Source organism: Lepidochelys kempii, chromosome 4 (assembly GCF_965140265.1).
Source record: "Lepidochelys kempii isolate rLepKem1 chromosome 4, rLepKem1.hap2, whole genome shotgun sequence".
In the NCBI taxonomy this organism is placed as follows: Eukaryota; Metazoa; Chordata; order Testudines; family Cheloniidae; genus Lepidochelys; species Lepidochelys kempii.
Genome location: NC_133259.1, coordinates 116,541,663 through 116,567,313, shown reverse-complemented (window position 1 = coordinate 116,567,313; position 25,651 = coordinate 116,541,663). Strand labels below are relative to the sequence as shown.

Here is a 25,651-nt window from a genome sequence, read left to right as displayed (position 1 = left end):
TTTTCAGTGCTCCTTGTATATATTTAAAATGAAAAAGTTCCCTTTAAGGTCCTAATAATCTTTTTCTTTTTATGTTTGAATTGCAATAGCCCTTTTCACAAAATTGATGCTTGCTGAACGCAGACTGTCACTGTATTTATTCTGTGAAGCTAAGAAGAAAACGATAAGACTAGTCTATTCTGAAAGACGGATTTTAATAGATTAAGTCCTTTCAGGTTTTGGCGTTTGTTTGCTCTGAAATGAGAGGGTACCTGCAAGGGCTCTCCATGATCCCATTCAGGCATTGTTCCCTAACATTTTTTAACACATGGCAGCATCACTTTTAATCAGTCTGCTACTGGCTGCCAGGCTCTGTGGCTCCTCAGTGTGAAATTAATAGGGGGGGGTTGAAAGCTCACAGCACAGGCAGGGTTTATCCAATGAGCATCAGTTTATACCCTGTGCAGGAAGCCATAAATACATGATGTGATGCCCATGGCAAGTTTTGCCTTCTTGCACCTTATGGTTACTTGGTAATGGGAAAGGACTGACACGGGTTTTGAAATTTCCATAGCATTTGAGCAGGGTGTTTTAAGCCTGTTGTTGAATCCTGATCTTTCACAATTAAAGATGGTCTTTTGCCAACAAACACTGAGAAATAAATGTCCAGCTGTATATTTCATACATCAGCAAGGAATAATTTGCATAGCATATGTTGTACAATATTTATTATACAGAACTATTTGTGTGTGTTCAGTACCGATATTTCTGTTGATAGTTTCAGACTAAAATATTTATGAAACTTGGAGATTGTATTTCTGGTCTTAAAAATTAAATATCTAGAATAACCATCAAGTAATATTATTGAACAGTTTAAAATCACCTGAGATGAAGGGCTTTCTAGCAAATCAGCTAATCCATTTCCATCAATGATAATGAAGTAGTTCGGGGGTTCTCAAACTTAATTCCACCGCAACTCCCTTCTGACAACAAAAATTACTGTACAACCCCAGGAAGGGAGACCGAAGCCTGAACCCATGCTGGGCAGGGGGTGGGGGACAAAACCAAAGGGCTTCAGCCCCAGGTAGGGGACCTATAACCTGATCCCTGACACCCAGGGCTGATGCCCACGGGTTTTGGCTTCAGTCTTGGGTGGGGGGCTCCAGCCGTAGGCCCCAGCAAGTATAACACCAGCCCTGGTGACCCCCATCAAAATGGGGTCACAGCCCACTTTAGGGTCCTGACCCACAGTTTGAGAACTGCTGAAGTAGTTAATGAAAAAGGTAAAGGAAAAGGGAATGTAGCATATTCTTTACCAATTCAGATAGTTTTTTATACACAAAGATCAGAGCTTAATAGTATCAAGTAATAAAGAGATACTGGGTTCAGTAGGACCAATAATTAAGAGTCATCCATGCAAGGATCTCAAGGTGCTTTAAAAATTAACAAATTAAGCCTTAAAAAACCCTACTGAGCTAAGGAAACTATTTTATAGGCAAGGAAAGTGAGGCACTTATGGCAAAAATTTTAAGATGTGGCCACTAATTTTGGGGTCTGAACTTTTGGGTATTCAACTTGAAACAATAGTGGCCTGAACCTGCACTGTTAAAATTAGTTGAAGCTTTTCCATTAACTTCAATGGGCACAGGATCAGGCCCCTACAGTTTCATTTTTAGAGGTTTGGGATCCCCACAACTCCCAGTATTACAGACACTGGTTAGTTGCTCAGCACCTCTGAAATCAGGCCATTGGTGTTTTAAACTGGACATGAAAATCAGTGCAACTTTAAAAAATGTAGACCGTATCAACTTGTTTTCACATTGGAAGCCTTTCCCAGCGCTCAGAATAGAATCCAGATCTCCTAATTTGTAGGCCTGTGCGTTAGCTGAAAGACCATCTTTCCCCCATTGACTTTGCTCCAAGACTTGTTCTAGTTGCTTAATTCTATCTGTCAAATAGTCCCTACATTATGGTTAGTTTGTAGATTTTAAATTTATTAAATGTTGTAAATATTCTTTAAAAAATCACAACGCAAAGAGATACTTATAGTTACGTTATGGGTTTTGCACAGTAAATCAGGTAGGGACAATTTATTTTAAAAAAACTAATAATTGTGGCCATTAATGACAGCCTTTAACCCCCTGTTTAGGATAGGATCCCTATTTGGGTGAGCACATGAGCATTTGTTGAAGTGTTGTCTGGTATAGACCTGGGATTAAGCACACGCTAAAGTGTTTTCCTGTGCTGGCCTTGGACACTTAATGACATGTTTGTGCAGCCAGGAGCAGGGTTGACTAGAATGAGCAGCACCCAGCATCATACACTAGTCCAAGCTGTGTCATGGGTTGAAACCTTATAGTGTTCCTTGCTCTGGGCAAGCTCAGCAGCTCTTCTCCCAGCTCCCTGCTAATCAAGTGGGAGCTGGCATTGCTCCTGCTGAGCAGCTGCAAAGTGCATAGCGCAACCAAAGCCCCAATCGGGATGTATGCAGTGTAGCTGCAGCTGTGTTGATCCAATAAAAGATATTACCTCACCCACCTTATTTCCCCAGGTAGGATTGTCAGGGGAAGAAACCCTGAGCAGTGCTGATGGACAGAGCTTACTTTTCCAGAGTGCTGTTCAGCATTTAAGGCCAAGTAGACCAGATTTCACCTCAGCAGTTTGTTACATTTAGGTAACACAGAACCATTTAGACTCAGAAACCACCTTGTCCTTGGATGAGAAAAAAAGTGCTGGATGGGACTGAATTAGACTGTTTAGATTTTGCCATGAATATGTTTGCTCATGCTAGCAACAGAGCCAGTCACAATATTAGTTAGGAACACAACCCCATCAAAGGGAGTGGATGCACTGACTCTTATCTAATGTGGATTCCATCCTCTTGTTGGTTGATGAGCCTGTTTCACCAATCCCTGAAACACTTAGGGTCATAGAATGCTACTGGTATTTGTATGGCAGTAGCAACCAGAGGCCCCAACTGAGATTGGGCCCTGTTGTGTTATGCACTGTACAAACACAATGAAAGACAGTCTCTGCCCCAAAGAGCTTACACTCCTAAAGCACAAGACTGACGGACGTTTGGAGGGAAAACAGAGGCATGGAGAGGTGAAGCGACTTCCTCAGTGGTGAGGTGTGAACACAGTCCAGATCTCCTGGGTCCCATGTACTCCCTGTCGATGAGAGTACACAGCCACAACAGTTTCAAGGGGGGAAATTCTGCCATTGTTAAAGAATGACCCTTCAGTTATTTAAAAAAATGAAGATTCACTTCAGCTTCAAACATTTGGTTTTTAAAATAATCTTTTCTAGAGTTTCTCAGGAACTTTTGAACTTTTAATGAAAAACAGAAAAAATAGCAACATTTTCTTTTTGCAAAAAATAACCAATTTATTTGAGCGTAAGCTTTCGTGAGCTACAGCTCACTTCATCGGATGCATACTGTGGAAAGTACAGAAGATCTTTTTATACACACAAACCATGAAAAAATGGGTGTTTACCACTACAAAAGGTTTTCTCTCCCCCCACCCCACTCTCCTGCTGGTAATAGCTTATCTAAAGTGATCACTCTCCTTACAATGTGTATGATAATCAAAGTTTCAGAGTAACAGCCGTGTTAGTCTGTATTCGCAAAAAGAAAAGGAGGACTTGTGGCACTTTAGAGACTAACCAATTTATTTGAGCATAAGCTTTCATGAGCTACAGCTCACTTCATCGGATGCATCCGATGAAGTGAGCTGTAGCTCACGAAAGCTTATGCTCAAATAAATTGGTTAGTCTCTAAGGTGCCACAAGTACTCTTTTTCTTTTTATGATAATCAAGTTGGGCCATTTCCAGCACAAATCCAGGTTTTCTCCCCCCTGCCCCACAAACCCACTCTCCTGTTGGTAATAGCTTATCTAAAGTGATCACTCTTCTTACAATGTGTATGATAATCAAGGTGGGCCATTTCCAGCACAAATCCAGGGTTTAACAAGAACGTCGGGGGGAGGGGGGGCAGGGGGTAGGAAAAAACAAGGGGAAATAGGTTACCTTGCATAATGACTTAGCCACTCCCAGTCTCTATTCAAGCCTAAGTTAATTGTATCCAATTTGCAAATGAATTCCAATTCAACAGTCTCTTGCTGGAGTCTGGTTTTGAAGTTTTTTTGTTGTAATATCACAACTTTCATGTCTGTAATCACGTGACCAGAGAGATTGAAGTGTTCTCCGACTGGTTTATGAATGTTATAATTCTTGACATCTGATTTGTGTCCATTTATTCTTTTACGTAGAGACTGTCCAGTTTGACCAATGTACATGGCAGAGGGGCATTGCTGGCACATGATGGCATATATCACATTGGTGGATGTGCAGGTGAACGAGCCTCTGAAAGTGTGGCTGATGTTATTAGGCCCTGTGATGGTGTCCCCTGAATAGATATGTGGGCAAAGTTGGCAACGGGCTTTGTTGCAAGGATAGGTTCCTGGGTTAGTGGTTCTGTTGTGTGGTATGTGGTTGCTGGTGAGTATTTGCTTCAGGTTGGGGGGCTGTCTGTAGGCAAGGACTGGCCTGTCTCCCAGATTGTGTCATGATCTTATTAGGTCTCACAAGCCAAGTTTACAACAGGTCAATACTTGGATCAAAGACGTCCTAGGAGATCCTTGCTGCTACAGAAAATGAAGTTGGTGATTCAGTAGATGACACTCTTGCCCTCTGAGTCAGCACTGAATCAATACCTTAGTATATTGTTAGGGACAGTGTAATGCTGAAAGTGCTGTCTTTTGGATGAGGCATGAGTCAGAGGTATCCTGACTTGTTCTGATAAATACAGATCCCACAGCATTTTTTGTAATAATAGTGATGTTAATTCTAGTATTCTGGCCCACTCCAAATCCAGTAATTGACCATCCAGATTTCCCCTGCAATTTCAACTGGATATAATATTTTTTTCCATTCTCTTCCCTAAACTGTTGCATGATATTGGGGTTTGCTCTTAAAAAAGCTGCCACGTTTCATCCAAGAGGTTGCATTTTCAGAGTGGGTGAAGTGATTCTAAAATGTCCCTTACTTGCCTTGTGTTCTAAGGAACAGTCAAAATTTGAAAATGTTTCTGTGTTACCATAGAGATGGAAAATATCCTGAGGTTTTTAGTCAGTTATGGGGAGTTTGTCTGACAAAGGTAAGAGCTGAATAAAAATGAGTAAGGCCATTAGGATTTGGACCACAGAATGGATGACATGGGGACAATAATATTCATCTAAGGTATAATAATCAAAATGTTATGGAGGTACATGATGTGTAGATTAATATTGTGTATAAACTACGTATTTTGATCTGTGTCTTTTCTGTATTACTTAAATCAAGAAACCTGAAAAGGTGTGAAACCAAACCAGCCCTAGAGAGAGACACTGGACAGTAAATTATGAATGTGGATAAAAGGCCAATGTGATTTTGATCTGCATGTGCAGAGATGCCATCACAGAACACTGAGGTTATAGTCACTCCCACGACAGATCTCGAGAGACTGCTCCTGGAACACTGCAATTATTTCTGCTTACATGAATATTGGAAAGGTTCTAACAAACCTGAGGGAGCACAGAGAAGAGCAATGCAATGAGAGATCTGTCTGGCATTGATTTAAAAAAAACACAGAAAGAACTGGAGTACTTGTGGCAAATTTGTTAGTCTCTAAGGTGCCACAAGTACTCCTTTTCTTTTTGCGAATACAGACTAACACGGCTGCTACTCTGAAACCATTGAAAGAACTGAATATGTATAGCTAAGCAGCAGCTGTGGGGTAATGGCAGAATGGACTACAAGTTTTGAAAGATGTAAACACCAAAGTTGGAGAGGGATTAGTTAGAGAGGTGCAAAAGGGCATATGTAACTAGCAGTATTCGGATGAATTTAAGAAAGGAATACTTTAGGCTGGATCAGGAAAAACTTCTGACAGGGATTAGGCTGCAGCATAGTCTCCCAAGGAGTCCCCATTCACTTGATCATTTAATATTAGACAGAAGAAAGCACTAGATAGTATCCAGTATTGAATCCTGCCAAATTTGGCAAGGCGTGGAGTAGATGACCAAATATGGCTCTTCATCTCTAGTTTCGATTATTCTGTGCAGATTTAATTTAAAAACAACAGTATTTTGAGCCAAAATACTGTTGTTGTTTTTTAATCAAGTGAAGATATTCAGCTCTGCCACTTCAAAATATTTCTTCATGTGCCATTTCATATATAGTTTACAAAGCTGAGCTGGGGTTTACAGTCTGGTCAGAAGCAAATGCTGTGTGTCCCAATATATGCTCATGCAGTGCGGAAAGTGGTCAGACAAAAGTGTGTGTGTGGTTGTGGGCAGCGGCGTATTAACACCTAGGCCGACAAGGCCTAGGCCTAGGGTGGCAAATTTGCAGGGATGGCAAACTTACAATAAGTTTCAGAGTAGCAGCCGTGTTAGTCTGTATTCGCAAAAAGAAAAGGAGTACTTGTGGCACCTTAGAGACTAACCAATTTATTTGAGCATAAGCTTTCGTAAGCTACAGCTCACTTCATCGGCTGCATTCAGTGCTCATTTCATTGGATGCATTCAGTGGCACTGAATGCATCCGATGAAGTGAGCTGTAGCTTACGAAAGCTCATGCTCAAATAAATTGGTTAGTCTCTAAGGTACCACAAGTCCTCCTTTTCTTTTTGCGAAACTTATAATAGCAGCCAGAGGCTGCTTCCCCCGGTGCCAGTTTGCACCCTCCACCCCCGGCCCTGCCCCAGCTGCACCCCTTCCCCGCCCCCTCCCTGCCTCTATTGGACCCCTTCCCCAAATCCCCGCCTCGGCCCCCCCCCCTCTCCTGAGTGCGCCACATTCCCCCCTCTTCCCCCTTCCTTTGTGAACCTATTTCGCGCACAAGCACTGGCAGGGAGCGGGGAGAAGCAGGACCCGGCAGCGCGCTCATGGGAGGAGGTGGAGGCGGAGCGGAGGTGAGCTGGGGCGGGGAGCTGGGGGCAGGGGCAGCAATTATTTCAGGGCCTTGGAGCGGCAAAATCATTAATCCGCCACTGGTTGTGGGGAGGGTTTATCATTGTCTGCAGAAATGAAAGTGACATTACATTTGCCTATCCCCAGCCCTTATCAATTCTGCCCCCTTCTCTGTTCTGTCCTCCCAACCCCCCCCCATAAATTAATTGTGACCCTGCCCCCTCTGCCTCACCTCTGTTCCTTCTGCCCATCCTCTCCCAGGCCTGTGGGGGAGGCTGTAACAGGGTCCCCTCCCACCTTACAGACTGGGCGGAGTAACTCCAGAGATTCTTCTTTCCTCCTCCCCTCTTCCCAAGGAGTTGCTGGAGGGGGAGAGAAGCAAAGGAGTTGACATGTTGCTCACAGAAGAGGGTGTGGAGGAGGAAGTGGAGCCGCTCTGATCTGCTGGGCTCTTGTTGCTCTCCATCCTCTCTCATGAGAACAGATTTGGCTCCTGAGGTGTGGAGGGGGAGAGCTCTGCGTGCTTCCTCGAGCAGACTTGATGGCTGCTATGGCCCAGGAGGTAAGCGAATGCACTCTCAGTGACCTGGCTTGAATCATAGAAGATTAGGGTTGGAAGAGACCTCAGGAGGTCACCTAGTCCAATCCCCTGTTCAGAGCAGGACCAACACCAACTAAATCATCCCAGCCAGGGCTTTGTCAAGCTGGGCCTTAAAAACCTCTAGGATGGAGATTCCACCACCTCCTAGGTAACCCATTCCAGTGCTTCACCACCCTCCTAGTGAAATAGTTTTTCCTAATATCCAACCTAGACCTCCGCCACTTCAACTTGAGTCCATTGCTGCTACTTCTGTCATCTGCCACAACTGAGAACAGCCTAGCTCCAATCCTCTTTGGAACCCCCCCCCCCTTCAGGTAGTTGAAGGCTGCTGTCAAATCCCCCCTCACTCTTCTGTAGACTAAATAAGCCCAGTTCCCTCAGCCTCTCCTCATAAGCCATGTGCTCCAGCCCCCTAATCATTTTTGTTGTCCTCCGCTGGACTCTGTCCAATTTGTCCACATCCTTTCTGTAGTGGGGGGCCCAAAATTGGACACAATACTCCAGATGTGGCCTCACCAGTGCCGAATAGAAGGGAATAATCACTTCCCTTGATCTGCTGACAGTGCTCCTACTAATGCAGCCCAATATGCCGTTAGCCTTCTTGGCAACAAGGGCACACTGTGGACTCATAAGGGCACATTGTTGACTCATGTGCAACTTGAGTTGTACAGATTTTATTTCCTGAGTCTACAACCTATTGCAGCCTGGCGCACTTTCAGCACTGTGCAGAGGACATAATGCATCCAACAGAAGCAGTGGATTCTGCTGAGCCCTTTCATTTCCCAGACAGATTCTTACATTGAAAATGTTCCAGCATTGGCAGCATTTTGCCCTTAGTTTTAGGAAACACATTAGACACACTTAGAGTTCTCTACTTCTTGGCCTAAGGATATTTTTCCTACACAGATGCCCATATTAACGGAATACAATTAATTCCCTGCCCTTTCGACTCCTCCCAGGATTAGTGAGTAGCCACACATTTTATACAACTGAAGATAAGTGATACACTTGTGGTCCCATCCTGAAGTCTATGAAATACTGACACATACATACATCCACTCAAGTGGAAAGATCATATTAGAGCCTATCATATATCCTGTTTTCAAAAATCCTATATTTAGTGTTTATTTTTAAATAAACTTTCTGTTTCTCAGTAATAGGACAAGGTTTTCTTTTTACATTAGTAATGGTATACCTCCCCTGACCTTCCCCTAGCTTTTGGTAGCTCACAGGGAAAGCTACTGGCAGTAGAGGCTTTCTGAAATTCGGGGCTGGATTAGTAAAAGAATAATGGGAACAGATGTTTTTAATTCATAAAGTGCATCAAATAAATGTAACTTCTACTTCTCATTTAGATACTTTTGAATTTTAGTGAATATCTTTAAGGTCAGATTTTCAAAAGAGCTGGTTACATATCCTAGTTACAGAGTAGCAAACGTGTTAGTCTGTATCCGCAAAAAGAACAGGAGTACTTGTGGCACCTTGGAGACTAACAAATTTATTTGAGCAAAAGCTTTTGTGGGCTACAGCTCACTTCATCGGATGCATGCAGTGAAAAATACAGTAGAACAATTTTATATACACAGAGAAGATGAAACAATCGGAGTTACCATACACACTATAACGAGAGCGATCAGTTAAGGTGAGCTATTACCAGCGGGAGAGAAAAAAAACTTTTTGTAATGATAATCAAGATGGGCCATTTCCAGCAGTTGACAAGAACTTGTGAGGAACAGTAGGTGGGAAAAATAAACATAGGGAAATAGTTTTACTTTGTGTAATGACACATCCATGGGGCCGGACGTGTTGCATCCAAGAGTGCTAAAGGAGTTGGCGGATGTGATTGCAGAGCCATTGGCCATTATCTTTGAAAACTCATGGTGATCGGGGGAGGTTTCTATGATGAGATAACTGGCTCTGTGGATGAGGGGAAAGCAGTGGACGTGTTGTTCCTTGACTTTAGCAAAGCTTTTGACACGGTCTCCCACAGTATTTTTGCCAGCAAGTTAAAGAAGTATGGGCTGGATGAATGGACTATAAGGTGGATAGAAAGCTGGCTAGATTGTCGGGCTCAACAGGTAAAGATTAATGGCTCCATGTCTCGTTGGCAGCCGGTATCAAGTGAAGTGCCCCGGGTCGGTCCTCGGGCCGGTTTTGTTCAATATTTTCATAAATGATCTGGAGGATGGTGTGGATTGCACCCTCAGCAAGTTTGCAGATGACACTAAACTGGGAGGAGTGGTAGATATGCTGGAGGGTAGGGATAGGATACAGAGGGCCCTAGACAAATTGGAGGATTGGGCCAAAAGAAATCTGATGAGGTTCAACAAGGACAAGTGCAGAGTCCTGCACTTCGGACGGAAGAATCCAATGCACCGCTACAGACTAGGGACCGAATGGCTCGGCAGCAGCTCTGTAGAAAAGGACCTCAGGGTTACAGTGGACGAGAAGTTGGATATGAGTCAACAGTGTGCCCTTGTTGCCAAGAAGGCCAATGGCATTTTGGGATGTATAAGTAGGGGCATTGCCAGCAGATCGAGGGACGTGATCATTCCCCTCTATTCGACATTGGTGAGGCCTCATCTGGAGTACTGTGTCCAGTTTTGGGCCCCACACTACAAGAAGGATGTGGAAAAATTGGAAAGAGTCCAGTGGAGGGCAACAAAAATGATTAGGGGACTGGAACACATGATTTATGAGGAGTCATGAGCTGAGGGAACTGGGGATGTTTAGTCTTCAGAAGAGAAGAATGAGGGGGGATTTGATAGCTGCTTTCAACTACCTGAAAGGGGGTTCCAAAGAGGATGGATCTAGACTATTCTCAGTGATAGCAGATAACAGGACAAGGAGTAATGGTCTGAAGTTGCAGTGGGAGAGATTTAGGTTGGATATTAGGAAAAACTTTTTCACTAGGAGGGTGGTGAAACACTGGAATGCGTTACCTAGGGAGGTGGTGGAATCTCCTTCCATAGAAAGTTTTAAGGTCAGGCTTGACAAAGCCCTGGGTGGGATGATTTAGTCGTGGATCGGTCCTGCTTGGAGCAGGGGGTTGGACTAGATGACCTCCTGAGGTCCCTTCCAACCGTGATATTCTATGATTCTATGATCCACTCCCAGTTTTTATTCAAGCCTAAGTTAATGGAGTACAGTTTGCAAATTAATTCCAATTCAGCAGTCTCTCATTGGAGTCTGTTTTTGAAGTTTTTTTGTTGTTATATTGTGACTTTTAGGTCTGTAATCAAGTGACCAGAGAGACTGAAGTGTTCTCCGACTGGTTTTTGAATGTTATAATTCTTGACGTCTGATTTGTGTCCATTTATTCTTTTACGTAAAGACTGTCTGGTTTGGCCAATGTACATGGCAGAGGGGCATTGCTGGCACATGATGGCATATATTGGTAGATGTGCAGGTGAACGAGCCTCTGATAGTGTGGCTGACGTGATTAGGCCCTATGATGGTGTCCCCTGAATAGATATGTGGACACATTTTCTCAACAAGCTATGTTGCAAGGATAGGTTCCTGGGTTAGTGTTTTTGTTGTGTGGTGTGTGGTTGCTGGTGAGTATTTGCTTCAGGCTGGGGGGCTGTTTTGGGGGTCAGATTTTCAATAGGGCTCAGCTGTCAGTAACTCCCACTGTTCTCAATGTGAACTGATGGATGCTGAGCTGATTTGAAAATCTGGTTATTCCTTTAGGTGCCTAAATGGGAGCTGTTGAGTGCTAAGCACTTCTTAAAAATCTGTCCCATATCACTGAGGGTTGATAATTATAGTAAACCGAAACGTGTATGTGGGTAATATCCTATATGTTTGACTATAACTTGGTATATAGGATGGATCCCTAATTTACCATCACACTAGGCATTTTAATTTAAATTATGCTAATAGTGAGGATTAACTGCAGATTATGATTCTAACATTTATTTTCATGCAAGTGAAATAATTTGTTCTTCCTGCCTTCTAGCTCTTTTTCTCCCCTTTTATTTCAGCTCTACAGTGTTTTGTAAAATAGGCTGGGCTGCAGTTTTGATGACATTCACGTCACCTCAGAAAATTGTTCTGGGGTTCTATATTTAAAAAAACAAACCAAAACGGCTGTTTTAAACATTTCTCATGATATGTTTTTATGGTGTTGAAATGATCTTCCAAAAACTCTGCCCTGGAACAGACCATGTCTTGTAATGCACAGCGTGCAAAGGACATAAGGAGACTCGGTGCTGAATTTTTGCCTCTGTGGAGGGACTAGGCACTTGCACTCCTTGCACATGAGGACAGGGGGATTCCAGTGCTTCCAGGAGTGCTAAAAGCCTCATAGAGGGTGAGGAATATAATTTGTGACACAGAGCTGAGTCTGTAGCAAGAGACTCTATGTGCTACCTCTGCATTGCTAGCGACATTGTGCTCTTCCTGGTGCATAACCCCTCTACTCTCAAAATGCAGGCAGTGCCTTAAATCATGATCTCGCCTCTAGAAGTCTACAGTTGTTTCAGTTGTCAGATTTTAATGGCAGGCTGACTTTTAAATGGGTAGCTTGCTATTGCATTCCTCTATATATCTTTTGAGTCCCTAATTTCCTGTATTTTTATGGAGCCTTTGACATTTCTAATGGTTTGCCTTTTCTCACTTTTTCCTTACAGCTGATATTATTTCTACAGTTGAGTTCAATCACACTGGAGAACTACTGGCTACTGGGGACAAGGGAGGTCGGGTTGTTATATTCCAAAGGGAACCTGAGGTATGTTTGTTACTGCTTCCCATCGTAATTGCTTGCTAAGCTTTTTTTTTTACACTGCTGAGATCTAATAGATTTTTTGAATGCTATCAAGAATAACAAAAATGGAATGTTACTTATTTTGAGAAGGGTGGGAGGTAAGTGTCACCCATGGAGCATTCTGTTAATTGCTCTATTGTGGAGATCACAGATCTTGGCTGAGAAAACGGGGTGAAATCCTTGCCCTGTTGAAGTCAAGGGCAAAGTGGGACCAGAATGTCATCACCCAAGGTGTTTTGCCATAGGGATTGTGTGATAAAGGGGCCTCAGAAAAGAGTCTCATTCAAAAGTATGTTATTCTTTCAGCCTGTAATATTTAGGTTCAATTAGGTGAATAAAGGAAGATAAGAGTCTTAATTCTGAATTTCCCTGCTATTCCTAGTTGCTATCCAAGGCCAACAATTGAAGCACAGAAATTCTAAGTTAAGGAAAAGCTGTTTTTGTTTTTTGTCTCTTGTTTAGTCTGAAATTCAGTTAAGGTTCCATGAACAAGCTTAGCTCTGCATTTAGTAGCAACCACACCACACAGTCTATAACATCCCTCCTATGATATCTTTTGCTCTTCCTTTTCAAATTCTGTTCACCTTCCCTTGTATCATAACTATTGAATAAGTAGTGTCATACCCTGCCCGGTTTTATTCTGGAGAATGATGTGCACTGTCATCTCAACCAGTATTTGGCCAGTGGAGGGGGTTAGCCAGAAGACTTGGTTATATATGAGTACTTCAGTCTCAGATGCACACTGAGGGGGAGAATTGCAGTCTGTGTACTCTGTAGAGACAGGATGGATTGGACAGATTTGTATTTGGTGGCTTTGCTTGGTGGCTTATCAGGTAGATAGTGAAAGTTGGCTGGTGAATCTTGGCGTGATTCTCACCTATTTTACACCCACTTTACAGTCCCCTTACACTGCCAGAGAGTGTTCATGAGAATCAGACCTATGTTGCGGAAGGACTGTGAAGGTGTTGTGACTGTCCTGTAATAGGGACCTGCGAGGGGAGAGGACAGCTCTTTCTTTGGTTTGTACAGGAACGATGAGAAGTAAGGAGTGTACAGTAGGCTGATAAAAGGAGGATGGATTGGAGGAGGGTCTGTAGCTCCTCGCTGGAAGAATGTAGTTTGTACATTAGTATGGGGAAGTATGGATATTATCCTGGGGCACGTAGAAATGGAACACAGATAAATTACGGGGTGTGGCTAAACATTTCCAGGAATGCAGGGAATGATCAGAGTTAAGGCTGCTTGTGAAAATTAAATTCTGAATTCCCAGATTGTCACATGCAATTTTTTAATAACCACAACATTTTACTAAGATTTTTACTGAAGTAATTTCTCTTTTGCATTCCTAATGATCTTAACAAAGGCTTTTGTCTGGGTATTGAACCTCATTTTAATGCCCATGAAAAACTATTGTATTTGTCACAGTAAAGCAATCTGTCAACAGCATGTTTTAAACTTAAAATAAAATATTTTCTAGGATAGTTATATTTATGATGGCTACTAGCTTTTACCTCAGTCAGCTCAGAAGCTGGAGATAAAATACTGACATCATCAGACACTTTTTTTTTCTCCATGTTCTTCACAGAGTAAAAATGAGCCTTACAATCAGGGGGAGTACAATGTTTACAGCACGTTCCAGAGCCATGAGCCTGAATTTGATTATTTGAAGAGTTTGGAGATAGAGGAAAAAATTAACAAAATCAAGTGGCTACCACAGCAGAATGCAGCTCACTCCCTTCTGTCAACCAATGGTAAGATAGAAGAACCAGTACAGGAAGTATCAACATTCTGCTCTGGCCCATTCCAACCCAGCTAGTCTCTCTTGCACACTATTTCCCAATCTCATTTAAAATTAAATTTGCATTTCAATAGTTTCCAGTTTCAGAGTCTACTAAGAAAAATTGTTACATGGATTTTGATATTTACTATTTGTAAGTTTTATTCACATTCACAGATGAGGATTTCTATCTGAGTGTTCATGAGGCATTTAGGGATGGAGAACCGTGAAATTTTTCAGTGACCAAACAGAAAAATCATTTGTTCAGCCCCACGTAAGGAGCCATCTACTTTTGCTAGTAATATGCAGTTCTGTTTGGAAAAGCAACTATGCAAAAATGGGACCTTCGTACTCAATAACTATGCTATGTATGTGTATGCAGAACTATATCTGCTGACTTAAGTTAAAAAAAAGGGGGGGGGTGTTAATGCTTTTTACTCCTTTTAGCTCTTCAGAACCAATTCAGCTGAGAGAAAGATGGATTACATTTCCTTCTAATGCATTATCAACAGAATTGTTTACTAAGTTCCAAACAGTTACACTTGGGTTTGCACAAGAGAGACCTAGTGATACTGATCCTTCTTTGCAAAATATTTAGAACTCTTCAGATGAAAAGTGGCATATAAGAACTAACTAAGGGTTTTTAAAGGTGTCATTGTGGGAATAATCTGAAAGCATACAGTTGCACAAGTGTCACTGAGGAGATAATTTGACTTCCAGGACCTTCATTACCATTGATGATGCATGACATGGGTAAAAGCCAGCTTGATTCTCAGATGCCAGGTTGAGTTGACAGCACTCTGATGTAAAAAATGTTTTACTTGTAAAACTGAGCAAATTTAGAAATCACTGACAGATAATAAACATGGAATACCATAATGCCATCTTAGACAATTGCTTTTCAGAACAGAACTGCTCTTTAAGGCAAGGTCATTAATTCTAGTCAAGGTTTACAACAATAAAACAATATTCACAAATTAGAACATTAATGTCTAATAATTGATCAGTGGTTCTCAGTCTTCTTGCCTTGGGACTGGGTTTTTAATACATAAATCTTTTTTGTGTACCCTGACATAATACACAATTCTTGGTATTATATTAATTATTAAGGGCCAATGGGAGCTGCACTGATGCATCCAAAAGCAGAATATACCGTAGAATCATAGAATATCAGGGTTGGAAGGGACCTCAGGAGGTCATCTAGTCCAACCCCCTGCTCAAAGCAGGACCAATCCCCAATTTTTGCCCCAGATCCCTAAATGGCCCCCTCAAGGATTGAACTCACAACCCTGGGTTTAGCAGGCTAATGCTCAAACCACTGAGCTATCCCCCCCATAGCAAGCATGAAAAATTGGGACTTTTTTTTCTTTTTTTTTTTTTGCAGGGAGATATAATTGTGTATATAAGACAAAGTCCCTAATATTGGGATGGTCCTGATTATATCAGGACATCTGGTCACCCTAAATGTGTCAGATGTTTATGCATGTGGAATGGTTTTACTATCTCTTTTCCTTTTGGCAGCTGACATGAAACAGATCTTTAAAAACTAGCTACAGTAAGGGCTAAATTTATCATTCACAAAAGAAACATGTCATTTGAAAGTTCATTTCTGTACATCTCCCTAGTCTCAAATATCGTTCCTTATTCAAACAAGTTTAACAAAAGAATCCTATTTTAATATAGGCAGAAGTTGATTCTCTGTTTTGGAAAGCAAACCCTGTTACTTCCATTCTGAAGTATTTTTTTAGAAACCTCGGGAAATACATGGGGCTCAGTCCTCGGCTCTACCGGGTTTAAACTTAGTATAAACTCTAAGTCACCTTCTTGCTTCCCCGATCGTGGGCTTGCTGGTGGGTTTTGAAATGAGCTGTCTCAGGGCTGCCCTAAGTTACCCTGGTTGCAGCCAGACACTCAGCCAGCCAAAGATTCGGCAAAATATTATGTGCTCTGCTCTGCCCCTTCCCAGCTCAGGCACAACCCTGACATGCCTCCTGTGAAGAGGAGAGTGGGGGGAATACAGGTGGCATAGTCCTGAATATGCGTGGTTTGGACACTCAAAGATACCTCTGTATTGGAGGAATTCTTCGCTGCCCCTTTAGGGCAGTTTCTCATTGCTTGGCACTGGCGTCACTGAGGACTGAGCCCATGGTATTTGTAGAGGATGGTTTAGTCGGTAGGGCAGCAACCTAGAATTCAGGAGACCTGGCTTCAGTTCCCTACTCTGCCACTCCTGTGTGACTTTGACAATGTTATTCCCTACCTCACAGAAGAGTTGCGAAGATACGTTTATGATTCTGAGGTGTTCGGGTACTTCAGAAGTGGGGGACATGTAAATACCTTAGATCAACAGTAATTGGTTATTGTTCAGACATTTTTTTTCTGAATCCAGTACTTGGAAGCAAAATTAATATAAAGCAGATCTAGAAAATTATGTTTAGAATCTAAAGCATGGTCAGAAAAGTGAGTGTGTAAAAATAGCATCTAATTATGCAGCAGATCTTCTCCCACAGAGCAAATTCTACCCACAGATACAGATGTGTAGCTCCCACTGAATTAAATGGAAGACACACCCATGGATTTGAGGTCTGAATTTGGTCCCACATGTCTTCCCATCATATTTGCTTCTAACAGAAACCAATTTTCAGTACAGCAAACCCTGCAGGGGCTACACAGCTATGGGAGAGGGAGTTGGATTCTTTCCAGTTTACACATCACAGCAAAATCATCAGCTAAGTTCTGATTGCAGCATCTTTATTAATGGAGACAGAAGGACCCCACTGTGACTTTCAGTCCCAGTGTGGGCTAGCAGTGCTTGCAGTCAGCAAAATTGAAGTTTGACTTGTAAACTGAGCTAATTAGATATTATAATAACAAATCATTGTGTTTCATTGATCATTCTTTGCACTATGGGGGCCAATTTCTAACTGAGTTACATCAAATAGCTCAGAATTTGGCCTATACAAAGCCATTCATCTGAGGATTTCAAATTGCTTTCCAGACACTAATTAATTTAAACTTCACAACACTCCTGAGACTGAATGAATATGGAACCTCACAATGTCATTTCTACAGTCTCTTTTCAAAGCATGTTGACTCTTTGAATATTTAAGGATGTTGCAAGTCCAGAGGGCATACACATGGAGAAGACAATCAGCAAATATGATCTATTTAACCATTAAACAAGCAAGTTTTCCTGCAAAAATTGATGTGCTAATCAATAGAGGTCAAATCCTACCATGAAAGAGATGCGTCTAATGTTGTTTCTTCTAATGGTGTGTATTGGCTTTAATAGTGAAAAGTGAAAGTTGGATTGATTGCATCATTACATTTTTAAAAACTTATGAATAGCATGGTAGTTGGACAGGAATTTTCATTGAACTGTACACACTTCATAGGAAATCTGACTACAAGCCACAAAGAAAACTAACTTGCGAAAAGGAAACACAAAGTGTTGCAATTGTAACATATATTTGATGTTAACTAGGTACAGCTGCTCAAATATAGGTTGATATAACTAAAGTCATAGACTGTAACTGTTCAATGTTAGGATTTTTGTTGCATGAGGGTTAATGGGTGAATCAAAACTTCTATGTAAGCTACATCATAGCTATAATGCAGTTCGTTTTCTTTTCTGGGAGAGGTAGGTTAATTGATTTTAAAGCAAAGTTAAACACACTACAGAAATGAAATGGGACCACTTTTTTTCCTATCAGATTGTATTCTTTTTAGGGACTGTGTGTAACAATGGTGCAGTCTACATGAGTGGGCAATGCCCTTTAAAGTCTGTCTTGTTGTTGTTGATTTTGCCTCTTTTTAACGCTGCCATACTCGTCCTGGCACGTTTTGTCACGCCAGCGGTACTCTTTGTAGGGGTGCAATGAATTTGGGCACTGCAACAGACACTATTACTATTAGATCACACACACTGGAAGCTCAGATCAGAGCCATGATCCCCCAGCTTCAAAAAAAAAGTACAGGCCTCTACCACTTGAACTGAAGGGATTGTTCCTCAGCTGACATAAGTGGTAGGTCTCATAGCCTATGTAGGAGCCAGCCACTAGAGAACAGCATAAGTCATGCACACCCAGCCAGTGCATTCAGAGGAAGGGTTTGAAATGGTTATCAACTCCCAGAACATTAGTGTCCTTTTTCCTCCCCACTCCTCTGCCTCATACCCATCCCAGTGCGATACCTCTCCTTTAGAATTTTCTCTCTGTATCTCCCTGCTGCTGTTCTTCTGTCCATGCCCCCCTCTTGGAGAGGGGGAACTCCTAAATATAGCCTCTGTCCTTCCCTGGTCTTTTCTCTGCATGAGCCTGTGAGGTTAATAAGGTTAATAATAATAAGTTTCTGCCTATTCTTGCAGCAGGCCGTTCATCAGCTAGACAACCCATCCACCGAATACTCCTATGGCATTGCTTCTGAATATCCCAGCAAACTGGACCAAGCTGCACGGCTGTGTACCTTTCATGGGGGAGGGACATAGGTTCTCAAGTGTGTGCATTCCACAGTGAGCAGTTTAGGTCCACTCCCCATATTAAGTGTGGAGCAGAGCTATGAGAGCAGTTTCTGCTCACTTTGTTAGCAGGCAAAAACAGGATGAGTCACTTGTAGGTTCAGTAAACCTTCATGAGTCAGCAGTTTTACAGTTAGAAAAGTGGGTCTGAGTTGTGAAACTGAGTTTAGGTAAGTGCTCTGTTTTGGTAATGTTTCTTATCTTAAAGGTGAGTAACAGAGTTAAAAGTCTCCTGGCTAATAGCAACTCTGGTTTCTTTTTTTAAAAGATAAAACTATCAAATTATGGAAAGTTACTGAACGAGATAAGAGACCAGAGGGATACAACTTAAAAGATGAAGAAGGGAAACTTAAAGATCTGTCTACCGTAACATCACTACAGGTGAGCTACTGGGCTCTGTGAGAATTCTTTGTCCAATGTCCAGTTGATTCTCTCACTGATAAAGTATATGCTCTTGGGCCCTACTTCTGCAAAAGATTTAAGCACATACATAACTTTACTCATGTGAGTAGTCTTATTTGCTGGATTGGAGCTTTAGGTCCTAAAATATTGTCTTGAATCCCTGATTTCTCTCAGCAGTAAATATTTTATAGTGTAGTAACCTCCATGAAAAGCGTGTAAAAAAAATTACCATCAATTTATTCTAGCTAGTCAAATTGTAAACTCTTTGAGGCAGGGACCATCTTTGTTCTGTGTTTGTATAGGGCCTAGCACAGTGGGTTTCTGGTCCATGATTAGGCTGCTGGGTGCTATGATAATACAAATAAAGAACGATAATAATATATGTAAGCAGGTCTATGCATATCTAGCATTTGTTTTCAAAGACTTAATTTATTATGAATCAGAAAAATTATAGCCTTTTTGTCACTTGACAGTTTTTGATGAGGCATAAAGCAGTGAAAGAAATACAGTAAATTATTAAAAATGGGGTTATATTTCATTCCCTGCACTATGCTGAGTTCTCAACATATACACAGAAATTACTTTAAAAATTAATATTTAATATTTTTGTAGGTGCCTGTATTGAAACCTATGGATTTGATGGTAGAAGTCACCCCCAGAAGAATCTTTGCTAATGGTCACACCTATCATGTCAACTCAATTTCTGTCAACAGCGACTGTGAGACATACATGTCAGCTGATGATCTCAGGATTAATCTCTGGCACCTAGCAATCACGGACCGGAGTTTCAGTATCCTTTATTATGATTGTTTGTTCCACTGTTATTCACACTCAGAGGGCTTTTTAAAATTCTATTTTAAAATGAAATGCATATTTTAACATTCATTTTTATTTTAAAAATGCATCCCCCATCACAGTCTCTGGGAGTATTTGTAACAGATAAATACATACTTTTACATTATTTTAGGCGGTAAAGTTGGTGACCAGTTCAAATCACCAGGGTATTTTGCTAGATAATTACCAACCTCCAAGTTGATTAGTGTCTAGTTACTGACAGTATGAATGATCACTCATCATCTGACTAGGCTACCTTATTCCCCCATCTCCCACAGACTTTTTATTCTGAGTTGCTCCTGAGTGGGTGAAAAGGGTTTTCAGAATTGACAGTCTTTACTTCTGCATGCTGACCCCTATGAGAAACACTGAATGAGAGATGGTCATACCAGGTCTCTCTGTGACATGCCTGGCCTGCCTGTGTCACAGACCCCTTCCTCCCAGTTTTCACCAGCAGCTGCATCTGTCTGTAGTGCTGGCACAGTGCTGTGCATTATGGGGTATTCTAACCATCTGACAGGGCACCACCTGCAGTGCAGCAGAGTGGGAAGGGGAAATCAGCTTGGAGGAAGATGATGTAGAGAGGAAAGGTTGACATTTTCCTGGAGAGGGAAATGTAGCCCAGACTAAAGTGTCTGTATTGTGTGGAGTGTAAAAGGACCATTAAGGGGAGGCACAAACTACTTTGAGGTCAGGACAGAATGCTGGGTCAGCCTGTCCTGCATTACTGCATTCTTATAATTAAGAACATAAGAAAGGCCATACTGGGCCAGACCAAAGGTCCATCCAGCCCAGTATCCTGTCTACCGACAGTGGCCAATGCCAGGTGCCCCAGAGGGAGTGAACCTAACAGGTAATGATCAGGTGATCTCTCTCCAGCCATCCATCTCCACCCTCTGACAGAGTCTAAGGACATCATTCCTTACCCATCCTGGCTAATATCCATTAATGGACTTAACCTCCATGAATTTATCCAGTTCTGTTTTAAACCCTGTTATAGTCCTAGCCTTCACAACCTCCTCAGCCAAGGAGTTCCCCAGGTTCACTGTGTGCTGTGTGAAGAAGAACTTCCTTTTATTTGTTTTAAACCTGCTGCCCATTAATTTAATCTGGTGGACTCTAGTTCTTATATTATGGGAACAAGTAAATAACTTTTCCTTATTCACTTTCTCCACACCACTCATGTTTTTATATACCTCTATCATATCCTCCCTTAGTGTCCTCTTTTCCAAGCTGAAAAGTCCTAGCCTCTTTAATCTCTCCTCATGTGGGACCCGTTCCAACCCCCTAATCATTTTAGTTGCCCTTTTCAGAACCTTTTCTAGTGCCAGTATATCTTTTTTGAGATGAGGGGACCAAATCTGTACGCAGTATTCAAGATGTGGGCATATCATGGATTTATGTAAGGCAATAAGATATTCTCCGTCTTATTCTCTATCCCTTTTTTAATGATTCCTAACATCCCATTTGCTTTTTTGACTGCTGCTGCACACTGCATGGATGTCTTCAGCAAACTATCCACAATGACTCCAAGATCTCTTTCCTGATTAGCTGTAGCTAAATTAGCCCCCATCATATTGTATGTATAGTTGGGGTTATTTTTTCCAATGTGCATTACTTTACATTTATCCACATTAAATTTCATTTGCCATTTTGTTGCCCAGTCACTTAGTTTTGTGAGATCTTTTTGAAGTTCTTCACAGTCTGCTTTGGTCTTAACTATCTTGAGCAGTTGAGTATCGTCTGCAAACTTTGCCACCTCACTTTCTCCAGATCATTTATGAGTAAGTTGAATAGGATTGGTCCTAGGACTGACCCTTGGGGAACACCACTAGTTACCCCTCTCCATTCTGAGAATTTACCATTTATTCCTACCCTTTGATCCCTGTCTTTTAATCAGTTCTCAATCCATGAAAGGATCTTCCCTTTTATCCCATGACAATTTACATAAGAGCTTTTGGTGAGGAACCTTGTCAAAGGCTTTCTGGAAATCTAAGTACACTATGTCCACTGGATCCCCCTTGTCCACATGTTTGTTGACACCCTCAAAGAACTCAAATAGATTAGTAAGAAATGATCTCCCTTTACAGAAACCATGTTGACTTTTGCCCAACAATTTATGTTCTTCTATGTGTCTGACAATTTTGTTCTTTACTATTGTTTCAGCTAATTTGCCCGGTACTGACGTTCGACTTACCAGTCTGTAATTCCCAGGATCACCTCTAGAGTCTTTTTAAAATATTGGCATTACATTAGCGATTTTTTACAATTTTTTAAATTATTAATGCAGGTGAAATGCTATTTCTGTGGGTGTTTATATAAGTCTGTGAGAATTGGAAGTGAAGGCAGTGATCTGTCAGCAGAGGATCTCTGTGAGGAGTTACATTTCTACCAACAAAGGGAAGTTTGGGATGATTTCCTTGTTCTTTGATGGAGTTACACCCTCTCTTTTCATACTAAATCATCTGTGGGGCCTAATCTAAAGTCAGTGGGTAGACTCCCATTAGCTTCAGTGTGCTTTAGAGAAGGTCCTTATTTTTTTGGTTTGTTTTTGTTTTGGAATGGACCAGGTTGCACCAAATGGCAGGTGCAATATAAAATGCCCCCAGAGAAGATATCTCCAACTCCCATTTAGGCCTTCATCCCCCAGACCCTCTTCAGATTAGGCATGCTGAATTGTATCCTGAAAAACCAACCTACTCAAAGAGTGTGTTGCAGGAAAAATATAAGCAAAGTGCAGTTCCATCTGAATTTGATTTCCAAGCACTGCCACCTCCCTCTTTGATTATGATTATGAGAGTACATTTTTGTTTAAATGGAAAAAATAATTCCCCTGTCCACCGGCCCTCCTCTATGCAATACATGCACCTCTACTGCATGTTGTTTATTACAAGCAAAAAGGGAAAATGTTGATGGAAAGCCCTTGCTGAAGTGTTGGCATCGCATCACAAAATTATAATGCAGTCTGTTATTACAAATCCCCAATAAAAGAATAGGGAACCCATGCATCCCATCCCCTGCAATAATTGTGTTTGAATACAAAACCAGGGTTAAATATCATTAAGGCTGTGACACTAGATGACAGAAGCCAGGATATAGAATCCAATGGAATTATCTGGCATCTGTCAGTTTCTGTCACAGCTTCTCTATTATTCAAACATTTTTCATTCAATTTTCTTTTTAAAGTCTTTTCTGTTGTTCTCTGGTTGGGAGGTTAATTTCCATTGCTTGGGAGAATGAGAGACTGATTGCACTGCCTGGAGCCTAGCATTGTGTTGACAATTTCTGTGCATACTTCCCCACATAACTCTGCCTCCATGCATCAATCCAGAGATAGTCAAATTGTGCCAGATTGTCTAGCGTCTTTATTATATGGTTATATGTTTACTAAGGGTTTAATTCATATACCATTAAAATCAGTTAACATATTTACAACCGCTTTAATGAGAGTTAGCTCAGGCCCAGTAGAACTAGGGAGAGAGGCCCATTTCAGTGGAAGGTAGAAGCCTAAATACCTTTGAGGATCTGAGCCAAAATTTCCAGACTTGGTTACTTAAAATAAGGCATCTAAATCTATATTTAGGCACTTAAATAAAAGGGGCCTGATTGTTCAGAGTTGCTGAGCATGTAACGTTTCCCTTTGAAGGTAGTGTGGTTACATCATGGATGAATTTGGTCCTTACTTTCTACCAGACAAATAGGAGTGACTAGAAAGTACTGGATATAAACCTAAGCCAGCCCAGCACCAAACCCCTCCAATCTTTCCCTCAAGTTTGGGAAAATTTGAGCTTTGCCACTAGCCCCTCTGCCTTCCTCTCATGGCTGTACTTGTGAGAGGGCAAAGGAGCAGGAACTTCCTGGAAATAGTCCTCTAAAGAGGACAAGAGTTTGGGGTACTGAATCCCAGGGACTTATCAGGGGTTTCCTTCTCCTCCTGCCTCCTTCAGGACCTAGACTGCCATTAGCTGTGTCCCTGTGTGGCTACTCCTAGCTCTATTAACTCCATCCTGGGTTCCATTTGGAAATGGGGGCTCTGCAGAGGACATTGCCACAGAGCATAGCTGGGTCCCCTGCTGCATGCCCTCTTCCCATTAAAATCCTGTGGAGGCTCTTTCGTGAGGATCCCCACTGGAGAGGCATCTGCAGGAGAGCTGTCCTCTGCTCCCCCTTATTCCAACCCCTGGTTATTCCATAATTGCCAGTTATGTGGTTTCTTCTTTCCACCTTCCTTTGAAGTATCTGTTTCTGGCCACTGTCAGAGGCAGAATCCAGGGTTATGGAGCACTGGTCTGATCCAGTATAGCGGTGTTGGTGTTCTTATGTAGAGTATTCAGGACAGTTACTCTGCATAATCAAAAATATGTAGGAAAGACATTAACTGCATTGCTAATGGCAATCCTTTGTGTTACATCAAGTCTGGTGTAAAGGATACAGAATTCCAACACAAATGTCTTGGTTAACTTTTAAAATAACCTAAATGTTAATTATATTTAAATATGTCCAGATTGATTTTTTTTAGGCGATTTCCCATGCTAAAAGCGTTAAGACTAAATATCAGCCCCGAGTGAATTTCTAAATCCAAGATATCTGTAAATCCCTGAAAATAGAAGCGTTACAATGAAAGTAGTGATATAATCAGAACTTACATGGTCCGAGTATGGTCCCGGATAATATTTCACATGTATGTACAGCTTTATCTACAGATCCTTTATACATATTAATTCATCCTCACAACAGCCTAAGAGAAAGGAAAAAAGTATTTTACTCCCTTTTTAGAGATGGGTTAAGTGAGGCAGAAATGTTAAGTGAATTGCCTAAGAGAGACCACCTTATTTTAGATTTCAGCATCATTAAATCTCAGTACAGCTGCCCTCATTATAAAAAACAACTTGGTTTCAGTTTTCAAAAATGCTTGGCCCTCCAAAGATACATCATAAAATCCATAGGGGGTGGGTGTGTGTATTTGTGGGGGTGCCTGAATGATCAGAAAAAGCTGAAAGACAGACTGTTCTTATGACATAACTTCCTGCATGTCTCAGAGACAGAACAGTTTGAAAGCGAGGCTGTTTGAGATTTAATACCATCATTCAGGAGTTTAGCATTGCTATTCCTGTGTATTCACTTACTGCTGTGCGAGCTGTGTTACGTGCATCCACAAACCCTCACAGCAAAATATTTACAGATAATTGATGATGTTCTTAGAGTTTTTAGTTGAACCATTGATTTAATCCTTACACGAAACGATTCCCTGATAGAGCCTCCAGTTTCCAGGTGTACTTGGTTTGTGGGGTGGGGGGAACCGAGTACATTTCTAAGAAGTAGTTGGGGTATGGAAAAGTTCCTGCATGTGGGAGGCAGGATGGCTTGGGACTGTTGTTTGTATGGGTTGCAGTGGGAGAGGTCTTGCAACTTGGAGACAGGCTGGCATGAGTACAGGTAGTGAGAGACATTAGGCAGTGGTTGGGCTGGGAATAGATTAAAGGGACTGAAGAGACTCTGGCAAATGGAAAGGAGAAGAAGCTGAAGTGTACAGTGGATTGACTCCTGCAGCTGGACAGTGGTTGGATGGAAATATTCATTAAGGGGAGCTGGTTGGTTCAGCCTCGGAGCAGGGCTGCTCTGAAGTACCTTTTAGGTAGGAGTTGCATAATGAAGTTGAATTAGCAGTAGATGACCCCCATCATGGTGGTAAAAGAAGGATAAGACAACTGGAAGAGGTGGTTTTAGATCTGCGTCAGTCTGTAGAGAGAATATTTTTGTCCATACAGTTACCCAGCCTGCATATGCATTTGTGCAGGTGCACCTGTCTCCATGAGATTT

The 25,651-nt window shown here is 41.7% G+C and overlaps 1 protein-coding gene across 7 annotated transcripts in view; it reads left to right on the top strand.

The window, feature by feature from the left end:
• PPP2R2C (protein phosphatase 2 regulatory subunit Bgamma) overlaps positions 1-25,651 on the top strand; it is a 286,843-nt gene that overhangs the window by 178,390 nt on the left and 82,802 nt on the right. For 6 of the 7 annotated variants that reach the window (XM_073342564.1, XM_073342566.1, XM_073342567.1 and 3 more), the window contains 4 exons: positions 12,169-12,266; positions 13,888-14,053; positions 18,864-18,976; positions 19,610-19,787. In XM_073342564.1, the coding sequence (XP_073198665.1) occupies positions 12,169-12,266; positions 13,888-14,053; positions 18,864-18,976; positions 19,610-19,787 (555 nt within the window). Of the gene's footprint in view, positions 1-12,168; positions 12,267-13,887; positions 14,054-18,863; positions 18,977-19,609; positions 19,788-25,651 lie in introns of those variants that run through there. The other variant, XM_073342570.1, reaches the window with a different exon arrangement.